This window comes from Elgaria multicarinata, chromosome 12 (genome assembly GCF_023053635.1).
Source record: "Elgaria multicarinata webbii isolate HBS135686 ecotype San Diego chromosome 12, rElgMul1.1.pri, whole genome shotgun sequence".
Classification (NCBI taxonomy): Eukaryota; Metazoa; Chordata; class Lepidosauria; order Squamata; family Anguidae; genus Elgaria; species Elgaria multicarinata.
In genome coordinates this window covers 7,442,266-7,468,570 of record NC_086182.1, presented here as the reverse complement: position 1 = coordinate 7,468,570, position 26,305 = coordinate 7,442,266, and the positions used below count along the sequence as shown (strand labels likewise).

Here is a 26,305-nt window from a genome sequence, read left to right as displayed (position 1 = left end):
ATAAAGGTGTCTAATTTCTGAGGTTTGCCAGATGAGAAACAGCAATGCCAAGCCATTGGAGTTTGTTTATTGGCACCCTTTACTGATAAGAAAGGAATCCAGACGAAGAGGTGGCCATGTTAAATTTATGGCCATGTCTTTCTCTTAGCATTGTAAAAAAGTATTTTAAAACAATTAGCTTCATAATAAAGCCAGGTAGGCCATTAGATAAATTATCCAGAAAGCTCTTCCATGTTCATAAAACACAGCATGTATGAAATAAGAAAACAAGCTCATGAGACAGGATGCAATCGGGGAAATATTTTTGAAACACAAACACACTGTAACATGTTAAGGAAGGCGAAAAAAATGTATAAGTATTGTTATGGTCATTTATCTTGATAAGAAGCTTTGAAATTCAGTAATCCTATTTAGACAAAGTTTTAGGGTAGATGTGCATCCCTAGAATTATAATATAAGAACCATAAAAAAGTAGTAAAAATAGTTTGAACATGTTTTATAACAGTCAAAAGGTATGTAAAGGAGACTCTGTTAATGCAAAAGTGGGAGCTAAACTCTTGGATCAGCTTCCTCACTGTGTTGCCTGTAGAATCGGCCTGGTAAACTTGATTTGATTATCACTGCAAACTAACTCTTGACTCTGCTTAGAAGCCGTGTTATTCATGATGAATGTTTCATGAGTTTGAGTTTATGCACGTGCAAGTCTTTCTATTTAGAACCGTTGTGCTGATTCTATTGTAGTAAGAAGACAAATCTTGTCTGAGAGAGTGTTTCTTAGAAATAAGAATTCTGTATCAACTATATCGAGAGTGAAGTATTAAACTTGTTCTATGATGGTACCTGGTTTTATGAAAAATCTGATGAATGATTTTTCATCAGATGAATAATCAGTGGTTGCCAATATACTGACAATATTTTTTGAGAGAACCTCTGAACCAGGGCAAATGCCACAGGATGAGGTTCAGACTGTGACCTGGTTCGACAACTTTGGGTTCTTTAACCCACAAATAACCTAAAGTGCCCAGGTTTGTATGTCACGTGATCAGCTTACAATTGAGGTGTTTGAAAGTTGTTGCTACAAACTGGAAGCAGCTCGCACACGTCGCACATCCCTGCAAATCATGGGTTAATTAAATGGGGCTGTTCGCACAGAATGGTAGCATTTGGCAGTAAATCGTGGGTTAATTAACCCATGATTTGCCACTGAATGCCACCATTCATGCCAACAGTCCCATTTGTTGGTCCCTGGTCAACAGCTGGCTGGCTGCTATGTGAACAGAGTGCTGGACTAGATGGACCCTCGGTCTGATTCATCATGGCGCTTCTCATAATATTTACTGAGTATATGAAATTATGACGAGCATTAGTATTATTATTGAGTATTTTATTGGTATTTCTTGTTATTCACCTTCAATTAATTTAACCCTCCAAAACATTTATTCTGCAGTATCGTGTTTATTTATTTATTGCATTTCTATACTGCCCAATAGCTGAAACTCTCTGGGCGGATCACAGAAATTAAAACCATAAAGTATAAAACTTAAACCACAATATAAAAACACAATATGAAAGTACAATATAAAAGGAAACCAGAACGAAAACAAGAATTAAACCAAGTGACAATGCAGAGATTTAAAATACAGATTTAAAACAGTATAAGTTAAAAGACTAAGACGGTAAAGTGTTAAAATACTGAGAAAATAAAAAGGTCTTGACTTGGCATTGAGAAGAGTATAACGTAGGTGCCAGGCAAACCTCTCTAGGGAGCTCATTCCACAGCTGTGATGCCACAGCAGAGAAGGTCCTCCTTCTGGTAGCCACCTGCCTCACTTCCTTTGTCAGGGGCATAGTCTAAGTTCACATAGGGTGATGATGAGACCCAAGAGATGAACTGTGTGTGCACTGTAAAATATGCTCTAGAATCCTTTGCAACGCCCAGCAAAACAGGGTAGAAAGTGCTTGCCAAAACCAGAAAGCTTCTGCTCTAAGATAAGTGATGGATCCTCCTGAGATCTTAAATTGTTTCCTTCATTTTCTTTCAGTCTAAATCATCCCAATGTGGTGGCTGCCCGAGATGTCCCAGAAGGGATGCAAAATCTTGCACATAACGACTTGCCACTTCTGGCTATGGAGTATTGCCAGGGAGGAGATCTCAGAAGAGTGAGTCTTTTGGGGTATCCAGGGCTTTACAGAGAAGTAGGAAGAGTGAGTAATTTGATCTGGTTTAACCAGACCAGCGCTGAGTGTTCCTGGATAGTCCTGGGTATAGTGAGTGGTTTGCCTGAAGTCCTGGCATGGGGATGTGGGGAGAGAAGCTTTACACTTCTGAAACATTGCCTTGCCCATTATATAGCCATTTATTGTCATTTGGTTGGATCAAGGTCCTAAATGTCTTAATTTGTTGTCCTCTATGAACTGTGTCACTTCAGAATGTGAGGGGGTGGGGGAATAACAAAATCGAATGCTCCCCTACATCCAAATATCTCTGCCTGTGGGAAACTATCTTGAAAAGTGTGTTTTAGCTCAGGGATGAGCAGACTTTGTGGGATAGACTTTAGTGTTATTTTTACTAGAACCTTGTGACCCAGCAACAGAAACCTGCTGTGAAAGGCATACACTTAGAATGAAAGGTTACTGAGCCCAAGAATTTGTTTTGCGTTACCAGGACTAAATGCAGCTTGTAGTCCTCCCACACACAAAATCCATTCCTGGTTACCCCACACTTTCTCCATTTGAGTAGTAGAATTTAGGGCCAGAGGTGTATGTGGAGTCATTATGTTGGAACTCTTCTTAAGGCACAATCCTATGCATATTTAAACAGAAAAAAAAGTCTTATAACTCAGCTGGGAAATGCTGGGAGTTGTAGGACTTTTTTGTGTCTATAAACATGAGTAAGGATTGCGCCCTTAAACATTTGGGAATCAGAAATCCTTGCCTCGGCGCTGCGGTATCGTTCCATTTAGGGGGGATTCTGACTTAGAGGCGTTCAGTCATAATCCCACAGACGGTAGCTTCGCCCCATTGGCTCCTCAGCCAAGCGCATACACCAAATGTCTGAACCTGCGGTTCCTCTCGTAGGATTACTAGCGCAACTCAGAAATCTACCAATAGATCCAGACCTACCTCCTACCTTCTAGCCTACCCTTCTCCCTGATGTGCTAGCTTTCTATATTTGAGACTAGGCTCTGCTTTAAGTGGAGGGAAACCCAAATGTGTGACCTGCTTTAGAAAGTGATGCAACCCGAGGAGAGCTGTATTATGTAATTGGGTACTACCTATCAAATGCATGGATTGGTACTAAACTTCAGCTATGGAAATGCTACTGTTCAGCTGAAGAATCTCCCTTTTGTGGAATTAAATGAAGGTGTTTTGAAGAACAAAGAGAAATTACTTAGCTGTATGCGAAATATAGAAGGCTTACAGAGACAGGGTGTTTTCTTATGCCCTCTCTTGAAATCCTGCAGCACCTGAACCAACTTGAGAACTGCTGTGGCCTTCGTGAGAGAGCTATCCTCATCTTGTTGTCAGACATTGGTAAGTGACCCAAGGCAGGTCTGACTCGAGGTAAGGAACCTCAGGCAGTGGGTTATTCAGTGACATTAAGGAGAGTGCAGTGGGGCCCAGTCAGCTCTGACCCACAGGGCACATTCCGATGAAAAACTCTTTTGTTCAAGAACAGTGTAGTGCTCATGTACAACTCCTGCTCATTTTATTGAGGAAATTGTGTCCCCTGAGCTGGACCCTGTAACAAAAAGCAGATGAATTTCAGGATAAGAATATGTTTGATAGATATTAAAAACGTAGGTACACCAAATGAAACTTGCTGTGGCAAGTAAATGTACAATGTCTCAAACTGACATAGGACCATTCGTGTCTAGAAAGTACAACCAGGTGTGGTAACATCCAATACAATGAATTGCAAGAAACTCTATGTAACAAGGATAGAAAGAACATAGACATAGCAAATAATATAACATGGGATTAGTCATCTTCATTGCTGTCTATGTTCTTTCTATCCTTGTAACGGACATTGATTCATTTGGTGAAGGTTCCCCTCCTCCTCGCTTCAGACGCTGGGTGGGACTGTCATTTGGGTTTTCTGCCTCAGGTACCACCCCATCTTTTCAATACATCCTTAAAGGCAAAATGCACACACTCTAATCCATACAATTGTCTTTGTTTGTCCTTTAGGAAGAGAAAGAATTGCAGATTGGTGTAGGACAATCTCTGTGGGCAAAACAGAGTCTCAGGGAGAAGGCAAAATGTACTTTAACGCCTTAGAGGCTAGCTAACTAATAAACATATGCCCTCACCAATGAGTTGGTTCTGAGGGTGCCACAGCACTACTCATGTTTTTGCTGCTTCATGCTCATTCTGCTACTGAAGATAGAGACCTCATTTGCACACAACAGTAATTCCTGAGTTCTTAAAACTAGGAATTACTTATATTTAGTGGGACCATGGATTAATTTTGGGTTATTTAACTTCTAAACAACCCAGATTTTCCAGTTTCAGACGCCACAATAAGAATTGAAAGTGGAAGTGCCAATTGCATGGAAGGTAGTGTGTTCACTCACTGCTGCTCAGGCCTTGATAACCTATTGTTTAAACAATCTATGGGTGATTGTTACGTGCAAACTGGGCCAGGCTCTGCCAAATGACTCTGTTTAAGCTTCCTTTCCCCACGCTTGGAGCTCTGAGCCTTTGTGCTGCTTGAAATTTCCACGTTCCCATCTTCTCTTGCATTTATCAAAAGAATAAGGGTAGATTTTTCTGATGACGTGGCTCTCTCTCTCTCATTCCATGTCAGCCTCTGCTCTCCGATATCTTCATGAGAACAGGATCATCCACAGAGACTTGAAACCAGAAAATATTGTCCTGCAACAAGGAGAAGAGAGGGTGAGTGATGTTCCTCTCTTCAGCTTTCCCACCTGGGTTACCAGGAACTATTGCTTATAAGTGCAGGATGTTGGGCAGAGTTGCACTGCTCCTGTCAAATGTCATTTGGAAAGTTTCAGTGAGTGGGGTGGGCTTTACTTGCGCTCAGAGGTCAGGTTCGGACGATCATGGGGAGGGGGAGGCCACAGTGGCTTCTTTGCCCTGCCCTGGGAAACGGTGTGCATGTGAGGGTAATTTTCCTAATCTTGTCCAAACCCAGCAAAGTGCATGGCAGGGGTGGCTTCCAAACCACCACACAACCCATGGCTTGTTTTAGGAGTTACAGGGTGGTTTGGAAGCCACCTCTGCCACCCACCTCGCTGGGTTCAGACAACATGACAAGGGTAATTAGGGAAATGGCAGGCACACAAGGAACACGCACTGTTCTTCTGAACCCAGCCAATGACTGACTGATCTGCCATATTTACTCAGAAAATAGAGGACTAAATTGTCTGGAGGTTTGTGCTAGTGCTGTGGAGCTGCTTCCTTGCAACATCTGGTTTCTTGGTCCTCTTATGCAAGTCACTTGGAATTCATGGCTCTGCAGGCATCACTTCGTAGCATACCTGCTCTCAGCTTCTAGCACACCATGGTTTGACTTGTATGGGTTGCTTTATGGTGGGCTGTGGCAGGTGGGAGGGGATCATCCTGGTTTTGGACCATGTGTTGGATGGGAGGGCTTAGGGCCTGTCAGCTATAAAGTGCTGGCTGTATGTTTTGTAGATCCCTCCTCCAACTTCATGATACCCTTTATATTAATTATGTGATCCTCAGTCCTTTCTCCCATAGAGGGAGGATGGATTAGGGATTATGCTGGGTCTAGAGCACAACTCAGTAGCCTGGTTTGCATGGCAGGGCTCGTCGCGATTATTGAACACACAACAAGCTGCAGCACCTGTGGTCTGTTCTAGGATTATGCAGAGGTTGTTTAACCCTTGCACAACCCACGCTCACCAGTTCGTATGACACAACAAACCTTGAGTGAGGTTGGCTATGCAAAATGGTGGCTGCATACACTGCAGCTTCACCATAGGTTATGGTGAGCTGTCATGCTGTGCGAAGTGGCCCAGTAGGGCTGTCGAACAGCCATTGGTTCTGGGCAGGCACCCAGACTTGCCAGGCGCTGGCCATCCAACACCTTGTTTCTGATGTGCATTTGTCAGCTGTTTCTCTGTTGCTGTTATGTTGTAGTAATTGTTATTTCATGAAAGCTGTCATATTCTTTTCTCCCATCCAAGCGCTCTTAACATGCTTTCACAAATGTCACTTTCTGTGTTTTCTCTCAGCTAATACACAAGATCATTGATTTGGGATACGCCAAAGAACTGGATCAAGGCAGCCTTTGCACTTCCTTTGTTGGGACATTGCAATATCTGGTAAGAATTCTCCCAGGTAGGTGGAGTACAGGTGCCCAAGGATGATGCAGTTGGGCAGGAGGAATGGAAGAAGCACAATAAACTTGGAATGGATGAGCAGGATGTTGGGCTGTTAGCAACCAAAAGGTCAAAGTCTGGAGGAAGCATTTCAGCTGCCTGGCATGAACTCAGCTTACCTGGTCCAGCATTCTGCCTCCAACAACATCAGGCCCATGGTTCTGGCACTCACAAGCCAGGCATGAAGGTGCTGGCCTTCCAGTACTGTTTGTCCCCAGTATTTGGTATTCAGAGGTATATGGCCATTGTACATGGAGGTTCTGCTTAGCTCTTATGGCTAACAACACTAATAGCCTCCTCCGTGAATTTGTCAAATCCTGTTTTAAAACCCACCTAAGCTAGTGGTCAATCATGACATGTCTTGCGGTACTGACTAACGTGTGTTGTGCCAATCAGTACTTTTTTTTGCCGGTACTACCCCTACACACACACACGTTTTTAAAACATGATGTCTTAAAGTTTGGGGATGGTGGGGAACATCTCAAGAGCTCTGCTGCCTGGGTTCTAGTGAGCTTTTTTAAAGAAGTTGGGAGATTGACTTAAGGGTGTAAAGCAGAGGTAGAAGATCTGTGGCCCTCCAGTTTTAGCCCATCAACTCTAGCCACCATAGCCAATGGTGAGGGATTATGGGAATTGAGGGCCTAAACATAAGGAGGAACAGAGATTGCCCACCCCTTATAGGATTGCACCTTACCTGGGAACAAGCCCCATTAAACTCAGTGGTGCTTACTTCTGAGTAGACATGTATAGGATTGCATGGTTAACTTCTTCCTGGTTCTTGATATTTCAGGCGCCAGAGCTGCTGGAGCAGCAGAAGTACACGGTGACAGTGGATTACTGGAGCTTTGGTACATTAGCATTTGAATGTATCACAGGCTTCCGACCTTTTCTGCCCAACTGGCAACCAGTACAATGGTGAGTAACTTGAGGCAGAGGGAGGAATTCAGATGTGTCTTCTGTAACTTCTAAGAAGTTGATTAATATTTGTCTTGGCAGAAAGCCTAGAGGAGCAGTTAGTGCTTATTTGGCCTCCATAGATTCATTGTGGTTTATAAGGAAGGAACATAGCAATCTGTCTTTTACCAAGCCAGAACACTGACTGGCAGCAAGGGCTCTCCAGGGTTTCAGGCTGGGGGCGGTCAAAACTGCGACCTTCTGCATGCAAAACAGGTGCTCTACTAATGAGTACATCACTCATTGTTTGGCCCTTAAAATGTGTTTAACCTTAACTATTAGTTGAAACAAGTCAGGTTCATAATCTGTGTTTTGAAGTTGACTTGTTTCAACTGACATGTAGTTACGGTTAACCACAGTTTGTCTGGGTTTGGATGACAAGACAAGCTGCAGTGAACCTAAAATGGAAGCAAAAGCTTCTAAGCCAAAATTAATAAAATCAACAAACACAAACAATAAAAATATCTGCCCAGAGAGTACTAAAATTTAAGACACAATTGCAGCTACAAACTAAGAAAAGTTTACAGATTAATCTTTAGAGTTTTCCTAAAAACTTGCTATGTTGGGGTCTGACAGACCCCAGATAGCAACCCATTCTAGAGGTGTGGAGTCACTTGCATCTGCCCACTTAAATGTTGCTTCTTGCACTATGTGGTCTTTTGATCCAAATGTTTAGATTTTATTTCTCTCTGTACCTGTATGTGTGCATGTGCCAACTGAGGACAATGCTGTATGCATCTAGCAAAATAGTCTCTAAGCTATGAAAACCTCTGCCACAATCAATCTGTAAGCCTTCAGTATAGGATCAGACATTTCCTTGACAAAGGAGGCTGAGGTCCCTGAAACCTACCTTGATTCTCTTAGGCATTCAAAAGTCCGCCAGAAGAGTGAGCTGGATATTGTTGTCTGTGAAAGCTTGTCTGGAGAAGTGAAATTTTCTAGCAAACTGCCACACCCCAATAATCTGAACAGGTAAGGAACTACTTACACATCAAGGAACAGTTGGTTGCCTCTTTTACAAGTGGTTAAAGGTGGATTTGGAGAAAACATTTAGAGAAATCTGGAATTTTCTTTTAGGCTTATTCTTTACATTTTAATCCTCCCCTTCCTCCAGGGAGCTCAGGAGTGGTGCTCCAGCTGTTAATCTTTCATGTTCTTTTATCTTTGAAACAACCCTGTGAAGTAGATTAGGCAGAGAAATAAAGTTTTGCCTGAGCCCATCCATTGAGCTTCATAGCTGAGCAGGGATTTGAACCTGGATTTTCCATGTCCAACCCCACACTCTCACCACTGAATGATAGATAGCACTGCTATTAAATAATAATAAAAATATTGCACTGTTGGTGGACTTTCACTTTCAAAATAGCATTAGCAGAAAAAGAGCAACCTCTGCCTTCAAGATCTTGCAGTGTATGTTTGACAACCAACAGAAGGAATGGAAGAAATCACGCTGGAATTGGCCCATAATACTTTGTGGGATGATAACTACATAGGGGTATAGCGAACAGAAGCTGTGGGGAGAGGTTGGCAGCTGTATTGAGTACAGAAGTGCCCATGATGCCTCCCGAGCATACACTTTCAAAACCCTTCGCTGCAGAAAAGGGGTTCAGAGGAGATGCTTTGATTTGTTCTCTCTGTTTTAGTAATCCTGCTTCAGTATTTCCCTTCTCGTTACTCCTTTTGCGTGTGTGTTTGTGTTCACAGTCTTTTGGCTGATAGGCTGGAGAAATGGTTACAGCTTATGCTCAAATGGCATCCAAGGCAAAGAGGCACTGATCCCACGTATGGCACCAATGGTTGTTTCAAGGCTTTGGATGATATCTTGAATTTAAAAGTACGTTCTATAAAGAAGAAAGAAATAAGGGGTTCTGCATGTATATTGTATGTATACATTGACCAGGTGAATTGGGACTTTATTATATTAGGAACAGAGTGGGGCATTTACAGTTCTTGGAGATCCCAGTTTTAAAGACCCTTCCTGTCTATACCATCAGAGAAAAGTGTACACAACCTATTTTGCTCAAATTTCTTCAAGTTTTTCACTCAGTGGCACCAGTTATTAAACTGTCAGGTTTTTCTTTTTTTAATTTAAAAAAAAATATTTTTGGAGACTTTTGTTACTGTATTCAGTATCTCAGGGCCTGTTGACACAACATGATAACTCACACTCAATGGTTGAGTGTGGGTTGTTTTGAACCGAGAGTTTGTTGAATTGTGGGTTAGCCTATTGTCTGAAAGCAACACGTTTTCTGCAGGGTGGGTTGACGTGTTATCTGAATGCAGCAAGGTGGCTTGTTAACCGCCCTGAACAATCCAACAACAAACCATGGGCTCTCAAGGCGGCTTATTTGAGAAAAATAAGCCACACTGCATGGTTAACAAGCCACCCTGGCTGCATTCAGACAACATGGAAACCTATGCTTCAAAAAAAAAAAAAAAAAAGAGCATGGTTCAAACAGCCTACCCTCCATCACTAAGTATGATTTGTGTGTTGTGTGAACAGCCCCTTGGAGTAATGTGTTGGATATTGGCGGGGGAGGTGTTCCACAAGAAGAATCTCTACCTTGAGCAGAATTTTTCTTTGAAAAGGTGGATAACAGATAAATATTCAAATGCATATTTATAGATAATTGGGAAACGTTCATAGTGGATGCTTCATGGTTCTGCTGGAGTAGATTCATAAAGTATCCAAAGGCATTTCTCATTTGCTTGCTGTTACACAGAGAGAGTGGCGATGCAGTCATGTAGATTTACATATGATGCAGTGCTCCATCAGGCTGCAGCGCCTCAGAAAGCCTGTGGGAAATGGTGTGTTGGGGCCAAAAATTCTAAAACGTATGTGATAGTTGCATCTAGAACTTACATGGTAGTTGCAGAATCTGAGTTGCTATTTTATGGGCATAAAATATGCATCCCCACTGCCTATAGCGTCTCTGGCAGAGAGAGTCCAGGTTCAGATGATCGGGGTGGGGTGGGGGAGAGGCATTGTGGGTTCTCCCCACTGTCCCTGTGTGTGCTGCGTGTGTGTCCATAGCTGATACAATTACCTGTTCTGTAGCACACTGGCGTGTTGTCTGAACCTGTCACACGGCACAGCAGGATGGCTTCAGACCCATCCTATAACCCATGACTTGCAGTAGGGGTTGTATGGTGGATATGAACACACACACCTGTTGTGCTGCACACCGAGTTCAGACGACACGCCGACCTGCACTGCAGTGTGGGTAATTATGTGAATGATGGGCACATGCAAGAGTCGGGGGAGAAACCACCATGGCTTCTTTTCACCCCGCAATTGTCTAAACAACTCCAGAGAGAGAGAGAGAGAGAGAGAAGTCTTGCTAATGGTGGGCTCTATCTGTTGGGTTTTTTCCTGGACAAATTCTTGAACTGGAGTGAGATCAGGTGTGTCCAGTATAATCTGGCAACTGTTTGAGTTCCCCTCTGCCTTTTGTTTCTTCTTTGCAGCTGGTTCATATCCTAAACATGGTTACAGGTATTGTGCACGTGTACTCTCTAGCTGAGGAAGAGACCTTACAGAGTGTAAAAACCAAGATCCAGGCAGATACGGGCATTCCGGAGCAGGACCAAGAGCTCCTGCAAGAAGGGGGGTTAGCATTGTTTCCTGAGAAGCCAGCCATTCAGTATCTAGCTGACATAAAGGTGGGTCCAGCAATGTTTTCTCCCAGTGGCAATCTCTGATCGCTGTTGGGATACTCTCAGCTGGGAGGACTAAGTTCTGCCCTTTCTTTTAACTACAAACCCTTCTAAGGAATTGTCATTTGTTAAGAGAGACGCAGGGCGGGGAAATGGTTTGGCTGAGAGATGGTTTGAGAGCCCAGTAAACTTGCTCAAGAAAAGCAAACAAGGGAAACTGTGAAGGATTGAGGGACAAGGCTATTGAGTGGGAGTGAGTGGGCTGCTGGTTTTATCCCGTTGTATTGAAAATGTTGCATTTGTTCCTGCCTCGTCCTTCTCTCAGTTAGGACACTAGACTAGTGACACCTTTGTGGAGCTAGCTATTGATGTTCTGTTGCTATTGTCCAACATTTGGATAGGGCAGGATTATAAATGTAACCAAATCATCAGTCTATCACTAAGAGTCACCCACCACTCCATTGAAATTACACCTGTCTTTTCTTGCAGCTGAATGATGCCACAGCCACTGACACAGGCCTCTTCTTCCTGTTTGACAACCGAAAAGTTACGTACGAATCTCAGATCTCCCCACGGCCTCATTCAGAAAGCATTAACTGGATCCGTAAGAACTTTATCTTTGTTTAGTGCTGCTGGGATGGGAAAGGAATTGTTTCCAGAAGATGCAGTGAGCAATACTTGCTACTTTTGTCCCTGAAAACATAAATGTATTCCTTGTTTTAAAAATAGCAGTCCAAATTCTGTACCAATTAAATGCTGCATTTTGTGATATGTACAAATTAAACATATTAAGCATGTTAGTGGTGGTGCACACATGTAGTGTAGTGGTTAAAGTGCTGGACTGGAACTCATGAAACCTGGGTTCTAGTCCCCCCTTGGACATGAGATTCACCGGGTGACTGTGGTCCAGTCACTGACTTTTCAGTGAAACCTACCTCACAGGGTTGTTTTGAAGATAAAATGAGGATGAGGAGGATCATGTATGCCACCTTGGGCTCCTTGGAGGAAAAGGCAGGATATAAATGTAATAAATAAATAAAATATTTTGTTACCTGGCATGACTTATTTTCTTTTGCTAGTCACGTGGATGGGCTCCTTCTGACTTGTGAAATTTCATCAGGCATTGCCCTCTACACTTTCAAGCTTATTTGCAAACATAAGGGCTAGGAACTTGAAAAGGAAGGAAAGAAGGAAGGAAAGAAAGAAAGAAATTGCTCTAAATCACACAGACTCATTACAGGTTTGAGCGCCAAACTAAAATGGGTGTTTTGAGAGGCTGTTTGCACGATCAGTTACCCTGGGATAGCAAACCTTCAAATTGGTTCGACCTCTGGTTTGTTCAGTGAGAAACATCAGAAGTCGGAGTGAATCGAAAAGAGGCCAACAACTGCTGGCAAGTCAAGGTGTCGTGCTGGAATTCCTCACTCATGTGGACAGAGATAATTCTATGGTGACCAGCAGGCAAATGGTGTGAGGTGCAGAGATGCGCTCTTGTCAGGCACTGAATGGCTGTCCCTGCATCTGTCAGGAGGCAGGGCAGAAGTGAAATCTATGGCAACCCAATGGCAGCAGTAGGATCCACCCCCCAAGATCCACTGGAGGTCAGGGCAAGTTCCATTAATCATGCAGGCAAGTTCCATTAAATTACAAGGCAAGTCAGGGAGTAATTTTGGCTTGCTGGTTGCAGGAATATTCAGGACTGAAAGTTTGATTTGACTCCAGAGAGAACTCTGTAGTTTTCCAGTTAATTGAGAAGATTAATCAGAACTTGGGATAACCTGATAAAGCCAAAGGATACTAAAGGCACAATCCTATGCATGTCTAGACAGAAAAAAGTCCCACAACTCCCAGCATTCCCCAGCCAGCAAGGACTTTTTGTAGGACTTTTCCTTTGTTTAAATATGCATGCTTGGAGTTGTAGGACTTTTTCTTTGTCTAAACGTGCATAGGATTCCCTTGGTACCAGCATGTGGCATAGTTAGTTTCACAAACACTTGTCTGAAGCTGGATTTTCCAGTTTCTGTCCAGCACACTTGCTGTTCTTGGTGGTGATATTTCGTCTCTTTCTTCCACAGTGCAGGATCCAAACAAGATCCTCGCCTTCTTCCAGCTGCGGAAAGTATGGGGTCAGGTCTGGCACACAATCCGAAGTTTGAATGAGGACTTTAACCAGCTTCAGAATGGTCAAAAAGCAGCCATGTAGGCAATACAATGGTGTCCCTTGGGGTTCTGTCTATCTGCTCAACCATATCAGGGGCAGGCCTGTGCGAACTCTGCACCCCACTATCTATCTATCTATCTATCTATCTATCTATCTATCTATCTATCTATCTATATCCCAAATTCTGTGCTTGGAGAAGGTATAATTCTGCAACATTAAAAACTGACTGACAAATTGTTTCATTGTAGTTGACAGGGGGAGCGCTGTATAAGATAATTATGGTCAGGAGGGAAGCGGGAGATCAGAGGTCAGAAGACACATCTGACCCTGTTTTCTGAAACGCCTGAATGGAGCCGGGCTCCCAGAGTCCAGAGTGTGACGCTGCCTGTCAATACATTTGCATTGTATTTGTTTGCCTAATTGGTTTTTGCTTACCTTAGTCCTGAGGCAAAGTCTGGGGCTGTGCATGGAAGTCCTGCTCAGTGGCCATCTGAAATTCCAGGCTTACTGCCTCCAGTATCAGAGACAGTAAGCCTATATACACCAGTTGCTGGGGAACATGGGCTGGAGGGTGCTGTTGCACCCATGTCCTACTTGGGGGGTCCCTGGCCAGCTACTGTGGGAACAGAGTGCTGGGCTAGATGAACCCTTGGTCTTACCCAGCAGAGCTCTTATGCAGTCACTGGGGATAAACACCTAGCTTAAAAAAAACTGAGGAAAAGAAGACCGAAGCAGAAATTCTCAGGTTGCTGAATTTAGTCCTCAGGACTAATATCTGTGTAGAATGCACAGCTCTGAATGCAGGCTCTAATGTCTGTGGGACTGAAAAAACTATTGGTTAAAAGGTTTGGGCCATGTTGCTTGCTGACAGTGGGTGGGGCAGATGGTTGTGGAATGTGTGTGGGGAACATGGGTGGAGGCAGTCAGTGGGGCCTCTACAGCGGGTGACTCTCTTCCTTTCCCTGGCTTCCTAGGAGGAACCTGCTACGGCACAACAGCACCCTTTCCAAGATGAAGAATAACATGGCCTCCTTATCCCAGCAGCTGAAGGCAAAGCTGAACTTCTTCAAAACCAGCATCCAGATTGACCTGGAGAAGTACAACGAGCAAATTGAATTTGGGATCAGTGAGTTTTGCTCTTTTTCACGAGATACAAGCTGTTGCTAGGAGAGGCTGGTGGTATGCTCCCTAGTTTGTGTTTGTCTTGGTTGCCAAGTTACACTAACAGCAGCGTCCCCTGCTGCTGTTCTTGCTAGAGCGGACCACTTCAGAGTCCAAAAGAGGGTTTGTGAGTCTGAATTCTTCCCTGTGCCCCCAAACTCTTAGCACATGTCAGGAAAAACACTAAGCTGGAATCCTTCTTCCTGACCTGCTAGTTTTCTCTGTGCAGGGAGTTTGTGGCATGAGAGAAAACTCAACAGAATGGTGCTTTGGCTTGATGTGCTTAATAAATAACTTTCATCCCCCCATCTACATATTGTGGAGCTTTGCACTTAATTGGGTGAGAAAGAAGATTTCTGGCCTCTCCGTCCCTTCTCATTGCATGCAGTGTGTGTGTCCATCCATCCCACCCTCACTCCATTCAGTTGTATCAGAGTCCTACTCTTCTCAGGCCTTTCTTCTGGCCATGGTGGCTCAGGGCATCCCTTCTAGCCCCTAGCACAGCCGTAGATCCCAAAGACCTCCCACCTTACTATCAGCCCATGTCCACTCCAAGGCTCAGTTCAGACAACACATTTCTCAACAGTGGTTTTAGAACTTCACGGTGGAGTTTTTACACCACTGTTGAGAAATGTGTTGTCTGATGGGAAAACTCCACCCCATGGTGGAGGTATTTTTGGAAAACGCTCCATGCTGAATATCCACACTGCGCAGAGGAGAGTTCCTGCACAACTGTTGTGTGGCAGGCTCCGTGGAGTTTTCCGTTATGTTGAGTTGACTTTTCCCACTGGCTACAGAGTTCCTTGTCAAGAGCGGTGAAAGGAGTGAGTACTGCTCTAGGAGAGCCCCCGGGGTTGTTATTTATTTATTTATTTAGAATATTTATATACTGCTCCCCATTGAAAAATTTTGGAGCGGTGTACAAGATAAAATGAAAATAAAAACAGAATAAAACAGTTAAAACAAAATTTTAAGCAAAAACAGAGATCCAAGGCTGCATATTAAGGAAAGGCTTCTTGGAATAAAGATGTTTTCAGGAGGCGCCGAAAAGAGTACAAGGTTGGCGCCTGCCTGACCTCCAGAGGCAGGGAATTCCACAGGAGGGGGGCCACCACGCTGAAGGCTCTTCCCCTGGTGGTCTCCAATCAGAGGATGGATCTATGTGGAACCACCAGGAGCAGGCCCTCGGATGACCTCAGGGACCGGGAAGTTTGGTAGGGGAGAAGGCGCTCTCTCAGGTATCCTGGTTCCAAGTTGTTTAGGGCTTTGTACACAAGTACAAGAACCTTAAACCTGGCCTGATAGCGAATAGGCAGCCAGTGCAGCAATGGCTGATGGGATACCATTGGGAGGGGAGAGGAGAGGGCAGAGGAACTGTCAGTCAAACGTCACGATGGATTTTACTCAACTCCACGGCAGCCCACAGTCACATAACAGTGGAGTTAGAACATATTGTGTGGGGACCTCCTAAAAACTCAACTGTTGAGTGGAGTTTTCACACTGCGTTGACTAATGTGATGTCTGAAGTGAGCCCAAGACAGACAAGATCTCTTTAACTTTGGTCTTCTGGTGTAAACAGCAACTGAGACCCTTCAGGCAATGCTCACTTCAGAATACGACCCCTGTTAAAAATTAGTTGTTCACAAGGCCATATAGTGTCTTTTGTGTCCGTGATAAAACACGTGCTTTATGGTCCTAAATCCCTCGGTGTTCTCATCAGACTTGGGTTTCATCAAGTCTTTGCTCAAACAGACATTTTCCTTATTTAGGAGGGGCACTTGGGCGCTGTTGTTGTTTTAAGTGTGAAAACCATTGCTCTGTTCTCTTTGCAGCCTCTGAGAAACTGCTGCTGGCCTGGAAGGAAATGGAGCAGGCTGTAGACCTCTGTGGGAGGGTAGGCTTTGACTTTTTAAAGCTTTATTTGCTTAAATAATTGTAACTTAGGCTGGCCAGGAATTGCTAAGCCAGAATCTGTGAGAGGGCAAAGGGGTGGGAAGGTGGGAAATATTTCTGAGTCTCTCCAGGGAGCTTTTCCTCAATTGTTCTCACTCAGGCTCTGGCAATATTTCACTGAGTGCAAGTTCAGGCATGGTATTTCAGATGGGGGGCGGGGAGGGGGAGGCAGTATCAAAAGAGATGTAAGATTAGCAGTAACCAAGAGTCAAGTCTCTATGCTTGGATACTTTTAAGATTATATTGTTTAAAAGCAAAAAGTGTATTCTAAAAGCATTTGTTGTGGTTAGTTACTTATCTCTCATATAACTATAGCAGTGTTGTCAGCATGGGTCAAACAGTCACCCTTTCTTTTTCGTTTTTGAGTAAAATGATTTGAGCTGTTGACATGAAAGTACCCATTTAAGTGTTTTAAACTTACAGCAACAACCCACCCACAAAGTTTTCACTCATGAGTGGGGAAACAATTAATCGCCCCTTCCTGCCTCCACCCCCTTCCCCATGTTGCTGCTACAAGCAACTTAACTGCATCCCCAATTGCGTTTCCCCAAATAATAATCATTTTTTAAAAAACCAGCACACCAGGAGACTTGGATAACGTTGGACTACGCTGTAGGGATATCATACGCTATTCACTACACTCTTGCCCCGCTGGCTCTTGGCCCGGTGTGTCAGGTTCACTCGTAAACCCCCCACCACCACCACTCTTGGCCCACCTGCTTGGCAATCAGCTGTTAATTTCCAAGACTGAAAGGCCCTGAGTTGAGACAGTGACATTTGGGCAGTCGGGCCAATAGCAGCAAGACGAGTCGGGACACAGTTGTCTGACCTTAAAGGGTTTTTTCTTCTGGCCTCCTTGGGTATGAGTTCCTTCTACTCATTGTCAGCCAGAGAGGGCTTAAGACTGTGGCTAAAGGGTTGGTTACCTGCAGCCTGAGCAGCTGGGAGCACATTCCTTTCCCCATAGCTATAGAACTCCTAATCTTTGGTTGTTCCTTTCGTGTCGCCTTCCTCACTCCATGGCTAAACAGCTCCTGGTCTCCTGTTGCTCCCTTCTTGTCCCCTTCCTTCTTTTTTCTCGTAAGGAGGAAGAAGTTGAGCAGCTGGTGAAGAAGACCATGGCCCTGCAAACAGACATTGTAGACCTGCAGAGAACCCCACAGGGCCGGAAACAGGGGAGCTCCCTGGATGACCTGTGAGTGGCTGGTTGTCATGCTCCTGTTGTGGTTTTAACCCTTTCCTGAAGAGATTATTCTCTCCAGCATCCACTGGCTTCATGCAGTAGAAAACAGCCTCCTTTGCCAGTGTGTCAATCTGTGATCTGCCTCTGCAAGAGGCCCGATGTCTGCATGATGCATCATACGGGACAGCTTTTGTTTGAGTTGCCCCATCTTAAAAGCGTTTTATGAATGGGTTCGCACGACGCGACAACCCATCATGGCTTGTTGTATGAAACAAGCTATGGTGGGGTTTTGTGTCGTCCGAACCCAGATCACTTCCGGCAGGGGCGCTTGTTTGGGGGCAACCAGCCACCCTGACAATCCTTGGCTTATTGTAGGGGTTGTTTTATCTACGATGGATTGGCGTATCACCCAAACCTGGCAGAGCTAACCCATCATGGGTTGCGACAATCAAGTACAGAGCCGCTTGGCAAGAGCAGCAAAAAACCCTGCCACTCTTCCTTATTGTCCCAGCCTGAGCTGCCTGAAGCCTCCCTCACCAGCGACAGCCCTTCCAACAATGCCCAAACGGCACTTTGAAAGGGCTGCCACTCATTTGCCAACCCTTTTTTTTAAAAATTACTTTTTTGGCCCACAACAATTGTGCAAATGGGACCTATATATTTCACCCAGGAACGCACACAAATGTGTTTGTAATTTTTTTTTGTCAATCTTTAGCAGTTCCGCAAGTGTGCAATTTTGGCTGTCAAGTATATATAACCTTGCCTTGTCACTGCCTTTGTATGTTTCAGCTGTCTAAGGGAACCAAAGTACAGTATAAAATATACAAGGAAATTGACAAGTCAAGACTGCTTATAGGCTAATTTGACAGCTGTTGATAGTGACAGATCAGGAAAAGGTGATCGCCAGGTTTTTAGGTGTTGAACTGTCACTTGTGAGTACCCTGCTTCCATCCCACACTTCCCAAGCCTCCAGCAAGCCCTTTTAAGAGAGATCTACGCTCCTCCCATCTTTTCGTGGCTGCCACTTGGCAGTCACTGCTCTGAATGGGAGCTGCGCAAAGGGATCACCCCTTTCTGTAGTTTGATTCAAATGAATGTATACCCTCTGGGACAGAGATGTTTTTTGTTCATGTTTAACTTCGGTTACCCATCTCAAATCATTGAGATTAAATCTAAATTGGTAGCTGAACAATGGATCTGTATTCACTCCACTGAGAAGCTTGAAGTACTGCAAGATCACACAATACAGAATTTGAGGCTTTGTGCGCACGCAACCCCTATGCACAAATGTACGTACAAATCCCCGAATCTGTACGACTGTCATTAAGAGAGGTGCAATGGAAAAGGAGAAGAGTCATTGTTTGTGGAAAGAAGTTCTGTCAAGGTAAGAGGATTTATGTATTGAGAGTTGTGATCAGAGGGGATTCAAGCGGCGAGTGGCAAACCATGCAGGAAGCCCTTTTATAAATGCAGATTTAAAAGTGCTTTGTACTCTTTTGTTTTGCCCTATGAAGGAAGTTAGTTGCATTCCGTTTTGCAGGATAACAGGGAGAGCACTCCTCTGCCCCCTAGGAAAGCTCTGAGAGGCTGTCAGATACTTCGGATTCTGAGGCCTGAAACACCCAGAACTCCAAGCTCCCTCCCTCCCCCCGCCAGCGTGGAGAGATCCGCACTGCCTGCCTCTCCCGAGATCAAAAAGGCGACCTCAGAGAGGACAGGAAGAGTGTGTTCCCATGGACAGAGAGGGGAGGAGATTGGGGAGGCTGGTTTACGCCATTTCCAGAGGCCTTCCCAGCCTCCTCCTCCTCCTAGAACAAAAATGGCTATCTAGTTGAAATACAGAGGTATGTGTGTGCATAATCGAACCCATCCCACCCAACTACGTATAAACCAATCCCTTTCCATCTTCAGATTATAATTCAGCTTCTTGCACCCCAGAAGACTGTATTTCAGATCTGTATTCCTAATGTACCTATTCTATTTCCTGTTTCTTTTCTAGAGAGGAACAAGCAAGGGACTTATACCGAAAACTGAGGGAAAAACCAAGAGGTAAAAGGCTTTGCCGTATTTGAATTTTGCTGCAGTATGCACTGTTTCAAAGCTGGGCACGGGAGAAGAGGAAGTGCAGATGCACATTGGCAAAATCCTGTTCTCTCAGTATCTGCATGCTCTCTCACCCTTCTCCTTTCCTAGTTCCTTAATCAGACTTGTGTCCTGCAAAACACAGAACAGAGCACTGTAGGTATTCTGAAGACTGTTATTGTGGAGTAGTTAGTTGCCCCTTAACACATTTTTACCCTCCCTTTCAGTTCACACAGTGGCTAAAGCGAGGTAAAAGTCTGGCCTTCCTTCATGTTTCCAAAAAAAAAAAAAAAAGTGTTTCTAATCCATATTAGCAAATGCAAGTATCAGGTAATAAAAGATGTAGATTTACATAAGAATTCTGCCCCCATAAACATGCATTGAAAGAGCAGGGGAAAAGAATCTCAGCTTCTGCTATGCTTTTACTGCCTTTACTGCAGGGGTGGGGAACTTCAGTCCTGGAGCCCAAATCCTGTCATCTAGGGGTCCCAATCCAGCCCTCCAGGGCTACGTCCCCTTCCTCTTAATTGCTGATTATCTGCCAATTGTTTGTTGGTTTCCTGGGTTTTTCAGTTTCCCCCCATTCTGAATGGTTAAAATGCCTCTCCTATGGCTCAGTTACTGACAATAAGAGCATCAACCTAAAATATGCTGGTATTCTTTGTGGTTTGGGCCACAGCCCTTGGCCCAACTCACCCCTAAATTCCCCACCCCACCCCAGAGCTCCTCTGAAGTTAAGTTCTGCCTTGGGCTGAAAAAGGCTCCCCGCCTCTGCTTTCCTGTGTGAATAAAAGGAGGAGCCGCCAGCATGGAATATTTGAGCATTTAATTCGCATGAATGTTTGAATTTGGTGAGATACAGGTCACTTCACAAGCAGTGCATGTATGTAGCATCAGCTGCAAAGCAGGAATTTAATCACAAACTCTGGTGACACAAAACCCAGTGCAAGAAGGCTTGTGCTACAGTGACTCTTAATCTGTCACCTACATTGTCACACCCTCAGCACTCAGGTATCCCATTCACTGCTCTGTAAGCCTCATCTCATTGTGCTGAAATAGCGATACCGATTGGCTGTAATCTTACTGAGCAATGTTGAAGAATGTGATCTCCAAGTATTTAGTGGTGATTCCAGTCTGCACTGGAGTCAGTGATGAGACCCATAAATTATGCTGGTATAGGTGCAATCTCCGTAGCATCCCAACAGTTGCATAAAGCAGTGCCAGATAGGAGAGCTGTCTCCTTTTATCGTGTCTTTTTATGCGCTCTCTCCTGCCCAAAGTGTCACTTGATGTTGTATAGTCCTCTCTGTCTCTCTTAGACCAAAGAAGTAGCGGAGATAGCCAAGAAGTAGTGCGATTGCTACTACAGGCAATCCAAACCTTTGAAAAGAAAGTCCGCCTCCTGTATGTTCAGCTCAGGTAGGGCACAAACACATCCTTCTGAAAACCCATTGTAATGGAGAGTTATTGCTGGTTATTTGGAATAAAGCTGGAATGGGCGGGGGGGGGGGAATGGGATTATTATTATTATTATTTATTTATATAGCACCATCAATGCACCATCAATATCCTGCAGGGATACCGTGCAATGTACATGGACTATTTCCAGCAGCAGTGAACAGTGAACCCTCTGCCCCCACCTACCAGCTTTTGTTGTGATTGCTGCTGATCAGTGACAAGACTATCATTCTTTACAGTAATACGGTTGTCTGCAAGCAAAAGGCCCTGGAGTTGTTTCCTAAAGTGGATGAGGTGATGAGCCTGATGAATGAAGATGAGAAAACAGTGGTCAGGCTTCAGGAGAAACGGCAGAAAGAACTGTGGAACCTGCTGAAAATTGCCTGTGTGAGTGAAGTGGAAAAGAGTGTACGTGTGTAACATCAAAATTGTCTTCATGTGGGGGAGATCAAGTAGTATAGCTATGTCCACTTGCTTCTACTTTTTGGGAACCATTTCTCTGTTATCTTATCTACTGAGGAACTTCTGTACGATTGCCACAAAATTCCTGCGTGTTTCACAAATTCTGAGGAATGCTCTAGACCAGCGGTTCTCAACCTGTGGGTCGCGACCCCTTTGGGGGTCGAACGACCCTTTCACAGGGGTCGCCTAAGACCATCGGAAAACACATATTTCCGATGGTCTTAGTAACTGAGCTACATAATTTTGCTATATAACAGTAGCAAAATTACAGTTATGAAGTAGCAACGAAAATAATTTTATGGTTGGGGGTCACCACAACATGAGGAACTGTATTAAAGGGTCGCGGCATTAGGAAGGTTGAGAACCACTGCTCTAGACCATGCTGTTTACAAGAGACACCGACCAGGCATGTTGGTCTTCATGTTAACTGAGAGTACGCCAGAGTACACCCATTACTCCCTTGTTGCTGCATACTACAGGGTAAACTTGGTAGGAAGCTATCCTGCAGGGAAGGTTGTCTTCTATTACTGATCTTCTGTTTGAGGAAGCCTGAGGTTCTTTGGAAGTTTGAAAAGGAACTGCCGTATACTTTTAAAGTTCCCATATTGATATGAACACATCCCATCCCCTCTTGATTCATGGAGGGGAGGTGGTGCAATGCTTCCTACCAAAACAGTTTCTCTATTTTGCATGCAAAAAGCTTAAATCTGTGTTTTCTCCTCCGGCAGAGCAAGGTGCGTGGGCCTGTCACGGGGAGCCCTGACAGCGTGAATATGTCGCGTTTTTGTAACCATGGTCAGCTGTCACTGCAGGTCACAACCCCACACAATTTAACAGATTCTGGGATTAAAAGGTAATGTTAAAAGTGATTGTTTAATGTCATAGTTATAGGTTTCCTCTGCATTCATTCACACCACATTGTGCAGGATCATATCACGCTGTATGCCTGGTGAAAAACACCAAATCCTTTAACTCCTCCCACAGCACACATACGTCCTATCAGAGAAGGGTTTTTTCAAGTTTAAAAATAACTGGGTGCTTCCAGCCAAAGCTTTTATTGTGCAATTGCCTCATTCACAGAATTCTACAAGGGGTTCAGATGTCCTCTTCCACTTGTAACCCTCCTGTGTTTTCCCACTGCTGCTTCTGATGTTTGTCTTACCAGGAAAAAAATGTCAAGGCAGAATAAACCGAATGGCTGCACAATGCATTTGATTGGTAACACTAGGCAGCCTCTGTTGGAAAGCTCCCTATGGTTAACTTCAATATAACAATTATTCTTCAAGTGGAGAGTGCTGCTTTGCCTTTATTTGCATACTCTGCAGACGCAGTCAGAGCCTTATCAGTTTCATAGAAGCTTGTGCCACTTAATATGTTCACGGTAGCAAATTTTCCCTTTGACCGCTGTGTTGCTGCACATAGCCTTTGTGCTTTGTCTCCACAGAGACGTTGTCAGAAAACTGGTCTGTCTAGCTCAGGTTTATTTACTCTTGACGGGCAGCAGTGTTCCAAGGTCTCAGCTGGAAGTTTTTCCCAGCATGTACCTGGAATCCTCTTAAGTGGAGATGCCAAAAATTGAACGCAGGGCTTTCTGCATGTAAAACATGTCCTTTGCTATGGAACTCTGGCATCTCAGAGTTCAGTGCCACAAGTTATTTTTATGTATCAAAAGCTTTCTCATGTGGCATACAGACAGTGTTTCAACGATGAACTAATTCTTGCTCCTGCCACACCCTGCAAAAAGAAGTAGCTCTCCAGCACCCTTAAATGCCATCACAACATCACTACTGGAATAAATATCTTGATCAGGGGTTTTGGTTCACAGGAAAGATTGTGTTCACTGGTTGGATTTAAATTTACGTTGGATCAGCTGTGCTGATGGAAGTGGGTTTCCCCACTCTGCCTCCTGAAAATGCTATGCTGAAGCAGGAGACCCTGCTGAATGGACTGAGCCGTGTTGGGGAGGATCCCCAAAACTGGGTGGAGGAACCTTCCATGAGCAGAGCTTTTCCAATTATGGAAGGCCTCTTCCAGTTGCTGATCTTGGGTCCAACAATGGATTGTTAGTGGAGGTAGGGCAGTTGTGGTCCTCCCACGATCTCTGGCTGTTGGGAGTTAAGAGTCTGGAGTCACACGTTCTCCACCACTGCTTTATAAGAATTAGCAAGTCTCTCGGGTCACTTCACTTGAATCATTGTGCTGTGGTATGCAGGGCCTCTCTCTGACAGGAGTCTACTCGTCCGCCTGACTACTAAAACCAATGCCAGATTTCAAGAACAGAGATCTGTGCTTCAGGATGCTGAACATGCAATGAGAGAAATGCATGGAAGTCAAGAATTCGACACCAGATTAGAAACTGTATAGTGTGATGAAAATGTGTTTAAATTTCCCACATTGTCTTTTTATGTATCGGATACATGGCTGTTAAAACTATAGGCCTGGAGTGGTTAACTTAGTGCTCACCAGCTATTTGGGGCTGCAACTCCCACCATCCCCAGCCAGCATGATCATTGGTCAGGGATTATGGAAGGTGTAGTTCAAAACTTCTGGAGGACACCCGGCTGCCTACTCCTGTCATAAGCAATATCACTCCCAAGTAACCTTTTGACACTAATATTGGGTTACTCGTGTCAGAGGTAAAAATGAAGTAAACTATGTGTGAATGGTGGCATATGTTTGATTGCAGGTCGAGCAAGGAGATACTGCATCTGGGTACATGTACTCAGAGCCAAACAGAATGTTCCAATACACTATTCACCCATGACAACACCCAGGCTTTTTTTTTTTAATAGCAGTGAATTCTGTGTTGTGTTTTTTTGGTGAAAATATACACTCTGTCCCCAGTTATCCTTTCCTCTCTGCTTATATATTTGACCAAAGGAAGGTAGAAACAATAGCTAGAATCTAAAATATATCCTGAGTTAAGCTGTGTGCCCCTGGGGCTTTACACTTAATTCTCCTTGAAGAGCACCTCTGCAGTCACAGGGCAAATTTAGAAAAGCAATGTGTGATGCAGTTCAAACGGTAGGAAAAAGGCTAAGGTTTTTACTGGGTTAGTGCAAGCCTGTTGTGAGAGCCTACGTAGCTCCTTCCATTCAGGCAAAACCAAGCAGTGATTAGCAACTGGGTTTCCTTTATACCATTGCCGTTTCTTGCGAGATGCTCTTTTAAACCAGTCTTCTGTAACTTGTCTTGTAGTGATGAGCTGCTGATGGAGTCTCAAAGCCTCTGCAATCAGCTGGAGAGTGTGATGCTTGACACAATGAAGGATCAAGAGCACCGCCTTACGGTAACACCCCATTTTCTGATGTAAAGCAGGAGGCAGGAACAGCCTTTTTCAGGGTGGCGGGGGGTGATGCTGGGTGACTTACCAAGGGCCACAGGAGCACCATGTACATTGATGGTGCTATATAAATAAATAAATAAATAAATAAATAAATAATAATAATAATAATAATAATAATAATAATAATAATAAAAGGGGACCTTGTCCAGATCTAGAAAGGGATTTTCATGAGTAGCCACTTTATGTTCCCTCATTTTATCTTATCTTTTTTATAAGGAACACTCATTATAAAGGAAACATTCAGACAGAGAAACATAATTATGGATGACTTGCCAAAATCAGCACTTCTTTTGTTTTTTAGAATTTGGACTGGAGTTGGCTGAAACTTCAAGCAGAAGACAGACAGAATCCAGAGCAAACCCAGATGTGAAGAAGGCTTTCATGATGGTGAACATGTATTACTATAGCTGCTTTCTTGAGGAGAAAGCTGTACTTTTTGCTTACTGATAACGACACCAGTTGTGTATTTGACTCTTAAGCCGTCTGTAAATAAACTATTGTTTTTCTGTACTGCTTGGAGTGTGAATTCTCTACCTGGACCCCTAGTGTTTCCGTTTCCCACCTAGGTCCTGTTTGTTAATTGCAGGCTTCTCCATGCAAGTGAACATGTGAGGCCAATACTAGGAAATAGCAGCCATTCAGGATAGCCAGGCATTCCCTAGTTCTTCTTGGGACAACCTCCACCAAATAAACAAGAGCTATTCCTTTCCTCTTGCTTTCTAAGATGAGGTCTGCAAATAACTCTGCTCCAAGACCCTATCTGGTTGGAGTACTCCATTCTAGCCTGCCAATCCCTCACTTTTTTTAGTAGCAGGTTGACCAGAACCCATCTCCTTTGCTGCTGGCCTTGAATTAACAAGTTACAGCTGTGTTTTTCACTAGTTCTAGCCAGGGCTGCTTGCACTTCTGCGTACCATAGGGCAGGTTCCTACAGGGCTCTGCACAGGCGTACGCTAGCCCCAAAGATAGGCTGCTAGCTTTAGCAAGGAGACTCAAGCCACTGAGGCACTGCCATGAGGTTAAACCGCCAGAAGCTCACATATATGTTGCCTCATTTAAGATATATTGGCTGAGTTCGGACGACACACTAATCAACTGTGTGTGTGTGTGTGTGTGTGTGTGTAATAGGAACAGAATGGGAAACAACCAGTGTGTCGTCTGAACTCAGCCATTGTGGCCCTTCAGCCTTAGCCATCATAGCCAATGATGGAAGTGACAGTTCAACATCTAGTGGTCCACACATTCACCATCTCTGCTGACGGCTCTTAAGGGTTTGATTAGCCATCACAATGCAAAGTGTTGAAGTATGGGTGCTTCCTCCACCTCCAAGAACTAAAGATACAGAATCTATTACGCCCTGGAGGAGGTTTTCAAGGCAGAAGTTTGCTGTGAGAATGCAGAAAGGAGGCGACCCTCATTTTGTCACACACAAAAATATACCAGAGGCACACACGAGAGGGATTTACAACTCCCAACGTGGACTGAGTTGGCAACAGAAGGGCAGTGGCCTTCCACCC

The 26,305-nt window shown here is 44.2% G+C and overlaps 1 protein-coding gene across 2 annotated transcripts in view; it reads left to right on the top strand.

Annotated features, from left to right (window-relative positions):
- Window positions 1-25,298, top strand: part of IKBKB (inhibitor of nuclear factor kappa B kinase subunit beta) — a 31,043-nt gene extending 5,745 nt beyond the window's left edge. The window contains exons 3-21 of one of the 2 annotated variants that reach the window (XM_063139531.1): window positions 2,043-2,160; window positions 3,465-3,534; window positions 4,811-4,899; window positions 6,225-6,314; window positions 7,162-7,286; window positions 8,190-8,297; window positions 9,030-9,159; window positions 10,794-10,988; window positions 11,472-11,586; window positions 13,058-13,181; window positions 14,118-14,269; window positions 16,137-16,198; window positions 17,343-17,452; window positions 19,440-19,489; window positions 20,842-20,941; window positions 21,220-21,388; window positions 22,171-22,295; window positions 24,641-24,731; window positions 25,090-25,298. In XM_063139531.1, the coding sequence (XP_062995601.1) occupies window positions 2,043-2,160; window positions 3,465-3,534; window positions 4,811-4,899; window positions 6,225-6,314; window positions 7,162-7,286; window positions 8,190-8,297; window positions 9,030-9,159; window positions 10,794-10,988; window positions 11,472-11,586; window positions 13,058-13,181; window positions 14,118-14,269; window positions 16,137-16,198; window positions 17,343-17,452; window positions 19,440-19,489; window positions 20,842-20,941; window positions 21,220-21,388; window positions 22,171-22,295; window positions 24,641-24,731; window positions 25,090-25,158 (2,092 nt within the window). In that variant the 3' untranslated portion in view covers window positions 25,159-25,298. The remainder of the gene's footprint in view (window positions 1-2,042; window positions 2,161-3,464; window positions 3,535-4,810; window positions 4,900-6,224; window positions 6,315-7,161; window positions 7,287-8,189; window positions 8,298-9,029; window positions 9,160-10,793; window positions 10,989-11,471; window positions 11,587-13,057; window positions 13,182-14,117; window positions 14,270-16,136; window positions 16,199-17,342; window positions 17,453-19,439; window positions 19,490-20,841; window positions 20,942-21,219; window positions 21,389-22,170; window positions 22,296-24,640; window positions 24,732-25,089) is intronic. The other variant, XM_063139532.1, reaches the window with a different exon arrangement.
- Window positions 25,299-26,305: the final 1,007 nt, after the last annotated feature.